Source organism: Chlamydotis macqueenii, chromosome 4, assembly GCF_036417535.1.
Source record: "Chlamydotis macqueenii isolate bChlMac1 chromosome 4, bChlMac1.mat, whole genome shotgun sequence".
NCBI classification, from domain to species: domain Eukaryota; kingdom Metazoa; phylum Chordata; class Aves; order Otidiformes; family Otididae; genus Chlamydotis; species Chlamydotis macqueenii.
In genome coordinates this window covers 64,961,185-64,975,206 of record NC_141559.1, presented here as the reverse complement: position 1 = coordinate 64,975,206, position 14,022 = coordinate 64,961,185, and the positions used below count along the sequence as shown (strand labels likewise).

Below are 14,022 nucleotides of genomic sequence, written 5' to 3'. Positions count from 1 at the left end.
ATCAAAGAAGAAAGTAGGCCTAATATGTAAAAAGTGTAAGGCTTAGACAATGCCGAAGTTACTACTAAAGCTACTTTATTCAAGTTCCCCACAAAACTGAAGACTTTTTAGGAGTATTATTTAAGAAACAGTTTTCAATAAAATTGTAGTCAATGAAATTGTCCATTGGCACACTCATTCTAAAAAGAGCTGACTACCAAAAAGCAACCAGACCACAAAAAAAGGGAAAGGTTACATGCTAGCTAAAATGCTAATTTATCTCAAGCTGCAAGTGCCACACAGACTCAACATACCTGTACTTACCAACATCTAGTCATCAGAATTGTCCCAGATAGTCCATTACGTACTTTAAAGTTCAAAAAAACTTCTTGTTTCATCCAGTCAAAATGAATTAACAATATATGTACAATATCTATAGTTCATATGCAGCACTATGGGAACTTGAATCAAGTAGCAGTTAAGAACTCCATAGTAGTAAACTTTGAATATTAACAAGGAGTCCTCAACATTCTTCCACACCCTTAAGAGCACAAGCGAATTCTCCTTGGAAAAGCTCCAAAGACAGACAAGAATCAGCAAAGAAAAAGATTTCTTTTCATGGATATATTAGTGATCAAGGAGGTAACGGGGAGGTGACTGTTTTTCAATCAGGAAAAAAAGTCATCTGAACATCCAGAGTCAACAATTTGCATTTTGTACCTAGAGCCAAATAAAGATAGTTTACAAAAGGGAAAAAAAAAAAAAAGCAATAACCAGGAAAATAATTTAAATTAATCAAGATTATTATTATTAAACCAAACTTAAGCTAATTTAAATGGTATTCCTTCCAAGAAGTTGGTGTGATTAAGGCTGGATCTACACAGTCCTGAGCAGGCTCCTTGGTTTTCAACCAACCAGTAGAAAACAAGCAATAATTAGAATACCTGTCGAATTAGATGGATTTAATTCCGGAGCTTAAGTATCAGAAAGCAATTCTGAGGCACCAAAAAGCTTCAGGATTTCAACAGGAACTTCAATTATGCCACAAATCTCAGCAAGACATAAGTCTATATGGGAATCAATGCTTAGCAATGTCTTGCTTAGAAAATAAAGCAAGAATAGGGTGCACAGTTTCCATCTGATTTATTAGAAATAGTAGTGCAGCTATCTGTATTTTCACATAACAGTAAGTAAGTTACTCATGCCTCCTGAATCCAACAGAATTTTTACTCCATCTTAACCCATTTTTCCAAAGAAAAGGCAAGCTGATGACTAGTACCTAAAAAAAACCCTTGGATGCGGTAATTTATTTCTCTCACTGAAGCTGTGTTTCTGTGCAGCTAGAAATGCAGAGATACACCAGAGCAGAGGGGAAGTCTGAAAAAAGGCATTCTGAGAATTCAGGACTCCGGGATTGCTGCTGATATTCCATTTCTGCATCCTCTGGATGTGGACAGCAACATCACTATTCATACCAAGCAAGAAATTAAAAGCACAGTACTTCTTTATCTTCCCCTTCTCATGGCAGATCAATACATCTGCAAGTTAAACAACTGGCTATATTAGCCGACTCAAGCCAACACAGATCAGAACTTTTGCCCCAGCTCCAGGAAAATACCATGAGAAAGCTTCACCTAAGTGTGTATAACTACACATACAAGCAGTCAAAAGCCAAAACAGCAGTCCTCAGTCACACCCATTCATGAACAGTGTTAAATACTACAGTAAGAGTACACAAAATAAATACACACTTTGGAACAGGTTACACATCTTACAGTACAGTACAGTACACATCTTACATCTTACAGTATCAACTAAGAAAACAAAAGAGCTGTAGGTGCTTTCCAGGCATAAAGGACGTGCTTCAGATTGTGGTCAGAATTAAGCACCCCAAAGCACTTTCAATCATTCAGCAAAGTAAACACATTTTATGTCACTTGGAGATATTTCACAGCTAAAATTGCTGGACTGTAACCGTGGAAACAGACCTGGCTGCATTTAGAATTATGGAACAGTTTGAGTTGGAAGGGACCTTTAAAGGTCATCTAGTCCAACCCCCCTGCAAGAAGCAGGGACATCTCCAACCAGGTCAGGGTGCTCAGAGCCTCATCCAACCGGACCCTGAACATTTCCAGGGATGGGGCATCCACCACCTCTCTGGGCAACCTGTTCCAGTGTTCCACCACCCTAACTGTAAGAAACTTTCCCTATATCCAGTCTGAATCTACCTCCCTCTATTTCACATTACCCCACATCCCAAAACAACAAGCCCTACTGAAGAGTTTCTCCCTGTCTTTCTAATTGGTCCCCTTTAGGTACAGGAAGGCCACTATAAGGTCTCCCCACAGCCTTCTCTTCTCCAGGCTGAACAGCCCCAACTCTCTCAGCCTGTCCCCACAGGAGAGGTGCTCCAGCCCTCTTATCATCTTCATGGCCCTCCTCTGGACTCACTCCAACAGCTCCAAATCCTTCTTATGTTGGGGGCTCCAGAACTGGACACAGTACTCCAAGGTGGGGTCTCACCAGAGCAGAGTAGAGGGGGAGAATCACTTCCCTTGACCTGCTGACCACGCCCCTCTTGATGCACCCAGTATGCTGTTAGCTTTCTGGGCTGCAAGCATGCATTGCTAGCTCCTGTTGAGCTTCTCATCCATCAGCACTCCCAAGTCCTTCTCTTCAGGGCTACTCTCCATCCATTCTCCATCTGTATTTGTGCTTGGGATTGCCGCAACCCATGTGTAGGACCCTGCACTTGGCCTTGTTGAACTTCATCAGGTTCTCACGGGCCCATCGCTCAATCCTGTCAAGGTCCCTCTGGACGGCATCTGTCCGCTCCAGCATGTTGCCGCACCACACAGCTTGGTGTTGTCAGCGAACTTGCTGAGGGTGCACTCTATCCCACTGTCCCTGTCACCAACACAGATGTTGAACAGGGCCAGTCCCAATATGGACCCCTGAGGAATGCCACTTATCTCCAGTCTCCAGTTGGATATCGAGCCATTGACCACAACTCTGAGTGCAGCCAGATAATTCCTTATCCACCAAGTGGTCTGTCAGTTAAATCCATTTCTCTCCAGTTTAGAGACAAGGATGTCATGCAGGACAGTGTCAAACATTTTGCACAAGTGCAGGTAGATGACATCAGTTGCTCATCCCCTGTCCACCAATGCTGTAACTCCATCACAGAAGGCCACCAAATTGGTTAGGCACAATTTGTCCTTGGTGAAGCTGGGCTGGCTGTCACCAATCACCTCCTCGTTTTCCATGTGCCTTAGCATAGTTTCCAGGAGGATCTGCTCCATGACCTTGCCAGGCACAGAGGTGAGACTGACTAGCCTGTAGTTCCCCAGGTACTCCTTATTTCCCTTTTTAAAAATAGGGGTTATGTTTCCCCTTTTCCACCTGTCAGGAACCTCACCAGACTACCACAACTTCTTAAATACAATGGACAGCAGCTTGGCAACTTCATCTGCCAGTCAGGACCTACGGAAGCACCTCATCAGATTCCATGGACTTGTGCACCCTGCTTTTGCCTTCTGTAACTTGGGCAGTGTGGCTAGAGCCCTGGCCAGCAAGACTGACACAAAAAAGTCGTGGAGTACCTCAGCCTTCTCCATGTCCCAGGTAACCAAGTCTCCCATTTCCTTTCGGAGAGGGCCCACATTCTCCCTGGTCTTCCTTTTATCCTCAACATACCTATTTACTCTTTATACAATCAGTAATGAATGCTGCTCTCTGGTCAACAGCCTCTTAGTCCTTCGCAACAGTTAAACTAATCACAGAAAACACTAGCTGCAGGTTAGTTTCTTTAGTGCACGTGACTGTTTGCCCCTTTGTCTTCTATCTCTTTCGTACTATCCAGTACTGCTTGCATCCCTCATCCCAAGCACATGCAGAAAAATCACTTCAGCTAGAACAAGACACAGAGGGTAGAGCTGAGATCCTACCTCTCTTATTTGTAAAATTAAATCCTTTATTCTTCTGCCATCATAGCAGTCCTAAAGTTTCCTTTCTGTCTCTCACTGCAGAAAGTAAATACAAAATCTTCCACATTGCTCAAAGGACAGCATGGGAAGGGGATAAAAGGAAGGTCTCTTAAGAAGTCGATTTCTTCAACCTGACAGAAATTATCTGGGAAGACATTATGAAAAGCTATCAGTATTTGAAATCAAGAGGGACAGAAATGATAGTTTTCCTATAGCTTAACTTCAAGAGTATCACTTACAGGACTAATGCTTAAATCCCACTCAATCCCTCCCTTCTCTTTGATTTCTATTAGTAACACTAACAAGACTGAAAATGTGAACGGGATTTAGTATTAATAAGTAATACTTAGTAACACTTTTTCTGAAAGATCTCATTTTTGAAAGCCTTATCAGAGAAAATCTTCTAGGTATGACTTTTAAAGATGGTCTGTGCCAGTTTAATTTAGAAACACTTTAGTTTCTTGGGGTCTGTGTCAGAACACACAGTGAACAAAGACAGACTCAGAAACATATTAAATGAGCCACAAACCAATGCCTTAACAGCTGCCTCCAATACCACATCTCCACTGCTCAAGTGTATCATCTCACTACTCCCATACTTAACATTCCCTAGCTCTGCATCAAAATGAAGGATACGAACATATCATTAGCAGTTCATCTAAAAGGAGCTGTATAAAATTAACCACAGAAGAGACTAATTTTGCTTCATATCATGCACAGCACTTTTTTTTTCCTTTATCTGCTGTTGAAAATAAAGTCTTTATTACACTATTCAAACTGAATGCTCAGTAGAAATCCACTTCCATTTCTCTCTCTGATGGTATTTCTGCATTAAAAAGGTGCTTATACTGAAATGTTATTATTAGCAAGAACAGAAACAGAAAAGGATTATAGAAGCAGTTGCATACATTATTGACTTAGTGCACCTCATCTTTAAGAAGCAAGTTTGTGCCGAACAAACACTATCAAGATTCTTGCATAAAGAAGCTCCATTGAATGGTAGCCAAAGAAAAAAAAAGAAAACACAACAGAAATCCAGGAAGACTAGCACCAATTAAGGTCACAGAATCACAGAGCACCAGGTTGGAAGGACCTCAAGGATGATCCGGTCCAATCTTTCTTGGCAAAAGCACAACCTAGAAAACATGGCCCAGCCAAATCTTAAGTGTTCAATGTTAGGGAATTCACCATTTCCCTAGGGAAGTTATTCCAATGGCTGATTGTTCTCATTGTGAAAAATTTTCCTCTTGTGTCCAATCAATCTCCCTAGGAGCAATGTTTACCCATTACTGCTCATATTTTCCAAGTGACACCTTGTAAAAAGAGAGTTTCCATCTTCTTTGTACCCATCCTTTAAATACTGGACCATGCTGATAAGGTCTCCCTCCCCTAATCCTTCAAAAGAAAGGCTGAACTTGAGGAAACTGAAGGCTGAACAAACTCAGTTCTCTCAGCCTTTCTTCACATGGCAGGCTTCTCAGTCTCGACCGCCTTCATGGCCCCAAGTTACTGTGTTAAATTCCTCCCACTAAGCTAACAATCCAATAACCTGAATTTCCTTCCCATTTGTGTGCAGGACCCATTCGTGCTGCCATGGATGAGGCTTGAAACTACACTGATACAAAACAGCAGCTACCAAACGATCAACAATCGACTGCAAGTTACCCTTAGCCACCAAAGTACTTCAAGTGCTGGCACTAACTCTGTCTCACAGGCCAAACCAGTATATCTAAACATCCATTTAACTTGCTGGTCAGGCTCCACTCAACCTTAAGGCCTAAACTGCATCTCATTATCTTTAGAAAAAAATTGTTTCCACAAAAAGATGGTAACCGGTGATGTCATTTGAAGCACATTTAATGGAACAATTCAAGCAGCTGGCATGTAAAATAGAATTCAATGATTTTGTAAACATGGTCCTTGGGAACACTCTTTCAGAAACTCTTTCTTCATAGCATTTGGAGCACTTACAAAGAATCTCATGAGGTGAGCAAAACTTCAAGACTGCTCCAGTCAGAGTATACTTAAACTCTTCTAAATTGGAGATGACAATCTTATCTACAGTAGATCAGCTGCTACACTGTACACAGCTAGATTTAGCTTCACCTTGGATAAATTAGTGAAGCAGAAGTAACTGTCAAACCCTGAAGGAAACTAATGTAAAAAAAAAAAAACTAAGGCCATTTTACCTTGTGTAAAAAGGGGGGGGGGGGGGGGGGGGGGGGGGGCGACGCAACACTAAACACACAAATAAAAATTACTTCCCAAATCAGAAATATTTGGCTGACACCTTAACCTTCTCCCTTCTCTTTTGAGTTCCTATCTCAGACAGGGGCACTGCCAGACACATGTGGCTTGGATGACATGAATCTTTAAAAATTTTGTCTTTGTCCTTAAAGCTGCATGGAACTTCACTGATTTCCCTTTCTTCCTCCAAGAATGGAAGCAAACTGCTATAAGCTGAAATGAGGAAACAACAGTAAAAATAACTATCCCCAAGAGTTGCACCATTTCAGGAGATGCTCTAAAAACAAAATTCAGAGAAACAAAACTTTGTAAAGTGATGCACTTAGACAAAAAGTCGTCATCCATGGAACAAGTCAACACTTGACCATAACTGAGAACAGCTCTATCAACAAGTCAAAACTGAACTTATCTCAGCATGATTCCTATACTGAGGATCTTTTTGACCTTGTCTATTTGAAATATTTAATACTGACAGCACCTCGAACAAAGAGGAAAAAAAACCACAAAACTTCCTCTTTAGCATTTGAACATAATTAATATTATTACTCTTCTTTCAGTTTATGTTCCCCAACTCCTCAATAGTTTCTATGTTAGGCTAAACAAGACAACTTGTGTTCACTGCAGCCCCGTACACTTACTGCCTTAACCTCACCCAGTCACTACCACCAAGACTAAAAAAGTTTGACAATTTTGACTTCAATTTCCTCATAAGAAAGTCTCCGCTACTGTCTTTCACAGGTCCAGAGCTTAACCAGGCTCACTGTGATGAAAAAAAGTGTGCCTTTAAAACAAATCCTCATTTATAAAACACTCTACCAAAATCTGAAAAATGTTTTGCGACTCTTTTCTACACCAATATCAGCTTTACCAATATCACTTTAAATCTTTCTGGAACACTGATATCAGAACTTCACAGTAACATTTTTCATTATCTAGGATCAAGAACAACAGTGCTGCAACAACGTTACTTCAAATCTCCAGATGCAGGCTGGATTCTTCTTCCTAAATGTGTAATAATACATTTGGCTTTATGGAGAAAAGGATACTGAGGCTGCAGAGAACACACTTTGCATTCTTAAGTGTCTAGGTTACTAAGATATGCAAGACAGATCTACACAGCTTGTGTCATTATTTCTGCCTCCTCCATTCCACAATTCATCTGTAAGGATTTTACACCTATTCTCGCATTACTGATCTTATGGAAGTGTGAAATCCAATGCTGTTTTAGCAGAACTCCAGTAGACAATAAACCAGTTACCTTTGAGATCTGCAGGTGAGCCAGTCTTGAGACATTTAAAGTCAAGTTTAACAAATGTGTATGTACACAACTAGACTACTAAATTTGTAATCTCAATGACTGAGAATAAGTTTGACAAAACCCATTGCCTAAAAAAAAAGACATGTTGACTGAAATGCAATTATACATTTTCATTGTGAACAGAATTCCCTGTCAGAGTTTCCAAGTCTGCCTGTGGCTCACGTCAGGCAACCTGACTTACAGTTACCCAGGTTATCTCAGCATCTATCTTTTCTGAATAACACGGAACATGAGCATTATTTCCATCTTCTGGAATCTCCCTGATATATGAGGGTGGTTTTTAGTTTGTTTTTAAAATCAATAGATGAGCACTTAGCCTTACAGGGACTGTGAGACAAGTCCTGTTTCAAAATGTTTCTTCCCAATAAATGTTGTTTCTAAAACATTCCCTTTTGTTACTAATGGACTGAAAAGCAGTTCATGGAACATAATCATATACTTCTGTTCCTTTCAGGATTCAGGAAGGAAGTTTTTATTGAACACTTATTTCTGCACCATTAGCAACAATTTTATCTTCATCCAGTAACAGGCTTATACAATTAAGATTCCTTTGGTTTCCAAACGTATTTAAACTTTTTATTTTTGGGCCTGACAACACAGAATCTTTCCTAGTATCTCCAGATTCCATAATCAACTTTATGTCTAAAGCAATCTGTACTAATTAACTGCTATTCATCTTATTGCCCATATAAAATTACTTCGGGTTCAGTGGGAAGTGAAGGTAGTAGCCTAGTACGGACCCTCGTTCTGCCTTAGACTGCTGCAATTACTCCTCATCTGAAGCCTCTTAAACTCAAACCAGTTCAAACCTTTAGCATCACAAGTTATTTGTACTATTTCTTGCCCCTTGGCACAGTTAAGACTGTGTATGCTTGTATTAAAGACACCGAACCATTCGACATCCTTTGAAGAGTATTTCTTTAAGAGGACTGACTGCAAGAAGAATGAGTCAGAAAAACATTTTTTGCTAGCTATGTTTCTCCCTCTACTAAAAATATGAATCTGAGGTTGATCCAGTCACGTAAACTTTCACAACAACTATGGGGTTTTTTTATATCTTCTCCATTAAATTTACTAATACAGACACTAAAAAGAGCTTCAGAGCAACGGATCAGGACTAAAAAAACCCAATTTATTTCCAAAAAAGGACTTAAGACTTCCAGAAAAATCATTGTTTCCTGATGTAGTTTAGCTTAACTGCTTTTGTACAATCCTCTTTTCAAGGCACTGAGTCCACTTCTGAGACATAACTTCCAGTATTTGTCGTACAGAAAGACTACAACCTAATATTCAAAACTATTCATAAAAAACAAAGCCCAAACATTTTTATTAAAACTACTACCTATAGCTACACAGCAGAACCAAAGTGTTACTCTTCAGATGAGTTGTACAATACACATCCAGAAGTGCACAGAACTACATTTTCAGTAAAAACACGAATATGACCAAGAACCCAGAACTTTTGAGTTCACATCAGTACAAATCTAGGGTTCATACTTGTTGCGGTTTAGCCCCACTCAGCAGCTAAAATAGCACATGGCCGCTGACTCACTCCTCCCCTTCCTCGCCCCCCAAAGTGGGATAGGGAGGAGAATCGGGGAAAAAGAAAGGCAAAACTCATTTGGGATAAAAACAGTTTAACAGAACAGCAAAGGAAGAGAAAACAGAGAAGAAAAAAAACAATACAGTAACAATAACAGAATATATTAAGCACAAGATTCCCAGTACAATCGCTCATGGTAGATATTGATGCCTAGCTTGCTCCTGAGTAGCTAAAACCCCTTGGCACCATCCCCACACATGGAGCATGATGTCACATGGTATCGAATACCAGTTTGGCTCATCCGGGTTAGCTATCCCAGCTCTTGGCTAATGGGTAAAAAATCCCAGTGTATCCCCTGGCTGCAGGTACCACCAGCCTCAGCTCCAGAAAAATTATCCTAGCTAGAACAACGCTCTAGGTTTCTATTCTAGAAGCACACAAGTAACATGAGACTTTTTCACTCTAGAAAGGGCTTGCATTGCATACAGGTATGACAGATATGTGTATGACATTGCATATGCGTATGACTAAGGACCTGAAGTGTATGGCAGGTAGAAAACCTCAAGTCACTCAAATGACAAACTACAAAAGGAAACTAAACACTTCAGTCTACACAAGCCACTTAAACTTTCTGTATGGAATGATGGATGGGGGTAGGGGGTGTGGGGGGTGGCGAAGAAAGTACCTCTTGTCCAGTAAGAAAAAGTAAGAGATCTCCTTCCTCTTCTTCACACATGTGAATTTGGATCACTGTTCGAATGGCTGCCTCAAGGTAGTCTCTTTCAGGTTCTGGAGTGTAGAATATCTCCACAGGATGAGTGCGACCCGGGATAGTTAGAAGAGGACAGTTATCAAAATAGATCTGAAACTTGCCAGCATCTAAAGTAGCACTCATAACTATAACCTGCAGGTTCGGAGGACAAAAAAAAAAATTTACTCCAAAGGTTAACAAGAATTTGTGATACGTTACGCATACAATTAGTAACTGTAAGAAATCAAACTCAACTGTTGACTGCGATTTAAGCACGCCTTCATCACCTGAAGGTCCAAAAAAATTCCTAGTCAAATATGAAAAGGTTAAGCTACAATTATGTTGCTTCTAGCATTTTCTTCAACACAAACTGCATTAAGAATTCCCTAGGGTTATCCTTCCAATACATATTATCATTAGATCAAAAAACAGTTGATCTACTTCAGTTTATTATAAAAATCGGCCAATGGTAAGCACACAGATACCTTATTTAGTATGCCAGCAACTAGAAAGGAGATACTGTTGAGCTTCATCATTACTGACCTTCAAATCAGATCTCTGTCTTACAACTTCCTTCAAAACTCCCATCAAAATATCAGTAGCCAGTGTTCTTTCATGGGCCTCATCAAGAATTATAACACCATAGCGCTCCAGCAAAGGATCATTCATTGCTTCACGAAGTAACATACCATCAGTCATATACCTGAACACAAACAAAATGAATTTCAACACCAATTTTATTAAGTCTGATACAGAGCTCAAACTAAGCTTTTAATCAACTTTTTAAAAACAAACATTAGTAAACTACTTCCAGCAAGGTAACAAACTTATTTTAAGTTTTCAAATAGAAATTACTGGAGAGTGTAAGTGAAATCTGGGAGTAGGGGGGGAAGCTTAAAATAAAAAAAAAAATAATAATAATAAAAAATGAAAGGTAAACAAGGTTTAGCAACATTTATAACTCATCTATAGACTATTACTCGCAGACTTCCAAGTCTACAGAGACAGGAAAACAAGGTGGAGGGGGAAGCCTCAGAAATCCTAGAAATACTATTTCTGCAATTGTTTCTCCCCTTTTCTACTTGCAGATCTTCTGTTCACTTTTTTGCTTTTCCATCTCAGTTAAATTTCTTTTTTATACATTAACTTTATTCCCAGCCTTTAACTACTTGTACGAACAAAAGATGTATGACATCTTTTGATAGAAAAGCACTAATTCTTGAACCACGCTATGTGAAAACCTTTTTAACTAAGCATTCTGAACATCATCTGCAAATGATGTATCAAGTGGGCCTTGTTCCACCAACACAGCAAAAGAACCTCTAAACAGGTGACAACCGAAACACCAGGTGTCTCAGAGTCAGGTACAGGCCAGTCCTGAAACTCTGCAGTAGCTCTCCTTACTGAAGCAATCTAGTGAACTTCACCAGGATTACCCTGAGTAGGAAGATACCACAAAGATCAGCTGAATGCATTAACATGAAGAGAAACTGAATGCTGAAGGGCTTTATTCCAAATAGCACCTTAACCATAGAAATACTTCTTCAGATCAGCCTCTTCTTTACGGATCACTTAAAATTAATTTCCATAGGGCGTGGTGATTTTTTTTTTTTTTTTTTTTTTTTTTTTTTTAGGAGCAACAACTTATTGTCAATTCTACTCAAGCCCCAAACTCCAGGTTTCTCTCAGTTCATGCTACAGCTCCTGTCTCTCTTCTCCCCTCATAGAATGTCCATAGATTAATTTCCCCTCCTCATTACTCCTTTCATAACTTTGCTCACACCCTTTACAACCCTGTGATTCCCCCCACCTCCAAGCAGGCTGTTATACCTTTACCCAACAGTTGCCATACTTACTTCAAAATGGTTTTTGCACTACTGCAGTCTTCAAATCGAATAGAGTAACCAACTTCCTGGCCCAGCATGACATCCATCTCATCAGCAACCCGCTGTGCCACACTCATTGCGGCTACTCTCCTAGGCTGGGTACATGCTACTCCCCTCTTTGGTCCAGGTAACGAGCGCATGTAGTCAACACACCATTGAGGGATCTGTCAAGAATAAAATTCAGTTTTAAACACACGTCAAATGGCCAGATGTAATCTGTAACCTTCATATTGTATCAAATATAGTTATAATTCCACTGAGATGCCAACTGCATGCACGAAAATATACAAAGCATGAGAGCAGACAGACCACTTAGTTGGACCCAATGCCACTAAATAAAGCACAATCACATTAAGCAAGTACATAACCATCTTTGAAGTTAGCAAAGAAATACACAGCTTCACAATACCTTTAAGCACTGTTAAATCAGTATCCTATATAGATACTTAGCAGCAGCCAACATGCTCCAAAGCAACCAAAATTAAAATTAACAGTCAGAATTTTGACATCTGTAGCAGTTTAAGGTTTATAGTAAGCAAATTACACTTGTGGCTTTAAAAAGTAGTGCCTATTAATAGATTCAGCAAAAAGAAATATTTTAGTGAAAAAAAAATAGTCTTAGCCAGAAATCACAACAAATAAAGTGAAGAAATAATCAGTTATGTTCATTTTGTTAATGATTGTTCTTTTGAAATTTTATCAGCCAGATATGAAACCCCTATGTTTCTCTGCCTATGTTAGCACATTTTATTTTCAGTCAGCAATTTTCTACTCCTGTTAGGAATCTGGAAACAGCAAGAATCACCCAAAATAGGAAGCTTTATTGAGAATCATTTCTAAGGTCAGTAACAGTTTGATGAAGATGGAATATTCTTAACATGTTCTCAGTGTGACATTTTATGAGGAAACATCTCCAGGCACAACTAGTTCCAAGTTTACAGATCAAATAAAATTCACTCCTCAGCAATTGCTTTTCAAAGTATTCTTAAAAGTTCACTTCTAGAGAGGGGGAAAAAAAAAAAAAAATATTTATACATTGCACCAATGCAGAACAACAGGAAAAGCAGTATCATTTAAACCAGGATTTTTTTTTCTTCTAGAATACCATATTTCCACAGCAAAACGGACATAACTGAATACTAGAATATATCCACAAGCAGACAAGTGTAGACTGTAATGAAAAATTTTTAAATGGAGAACATAGTTCCATTATAAATACAAAAAAAAAAAAAAAAGAAAGCAAAGATTATCAAAATATGGCAGGAGACTAATATACTACTGAGAAGAAAAAAAACCTCAAATTTCTGGAAGTACTATTCAGAACTAAAAATAGCAGTTGTTGAACATTGGTAGCATGAACCTGAAATGTTATCCTGTAATACATACACACTCCACTAATGTGCATTGCAGAGAAAGAAATTTGCTTCCAAAGTCACTAATAAAAACCCAACTCTAAGCATACTAGTTGAAGCTTCCTCACTTTAAACAGAGCAAGTCCCGAAACAAACTTGAAAACCAGCAGGTCTGTCAGGCCACAGTAGCATGAAACAGAAGTAACTTAGAAGTGGTTTTCCAGTAAACAGCAAAACCTACAGCACTGGTATGAAATGAAAGAAAAGGGGCTACATAGACATCAATGTGTTACGACAACCACCAGAATATTTTTCATGCCCAGCTTTAGAAGAAATACAAACACTAGGAAAATCAACCATTCCATACTTTGGATGCAGGGGCGGGAAACACAGTGACAAAGGACGAGGAAATTGCTGAGGTACTTTGTACCTTCTTTGCCTCAGCCTTTAATAGTCAGACCAGTTCTTCTCCAGGTACCCAGCTCCCTGAGCTAGAAGACAGGGACAAGGAGCAGAACGAAGCCCCCATAATCCAAGGGGAAACGGTGAGTGACCTGCTACACCCCTCAGACACACACAAGTCTTTCTTTAGGGCCGGATGGGATCTACCCAAGGATACCGAGGGAGCTGGTGGAAGTGCTCACCAAGATAGTTTCCATCATTTACCAGCAGTCCTGGCTCACTGGGGAGGTCCTAGGTGACTGGAGGTTGGCAAACGTGAAGCTCCACTATAAGAAGGGCAGCAAGGAGGATCCAGGGAACTACAAGCCTATCAGTCTGACCTCTGTGCCAGGGAAGGTTATGGAGCAGATCATCCTGAGTGCCATCACGTGGCACGCACAGGACAACCAGGTGATCAGGCCCAGTCAGCATGGGTTTATGAAAGCCAGGTCCTGCTTGACTAACCTGACCTCCTATGACAAGGCGAACGTCTTAGCAGATGAGGGAAAGGCAGTGGAT

At 39.8% G+C, this 14,022-nt stretch overlaps 1 protein-coding gene across 1 annotated transcript in view; it reads right to left on the bottom strand.

Moving 5' to 3' along the window:
- Nucleotides 1-14,022, bottom strand: part of DHX15 (DEAH-box helicase 15) — a 51,305-nt gene that overhangs the window by 26,025 nt on the left and 11,258 nt on the right. Inside the window, exons 3-5 of the mRNA XM_086746887.1 lie at nucleotides 11,681-11,874; nucleotides 10,368-10,527; nucleotides 9,759-9,977 (exon numbers count right to left, since the gene is read on the bottom strand). Coding sequence (XP_086603013.1) covers nucleotides 9,759-9,977; nucleotides 10,368-10,527; nucleotides 11,681-11,874 — 573 coding nt within the window. The remainder of the gene's footprint in view (nucleotides 1-9,758; nucleotides 9,978-10,367; nucleotides 10,528-11,680; nucleotides 11,875-14,022) is intronic.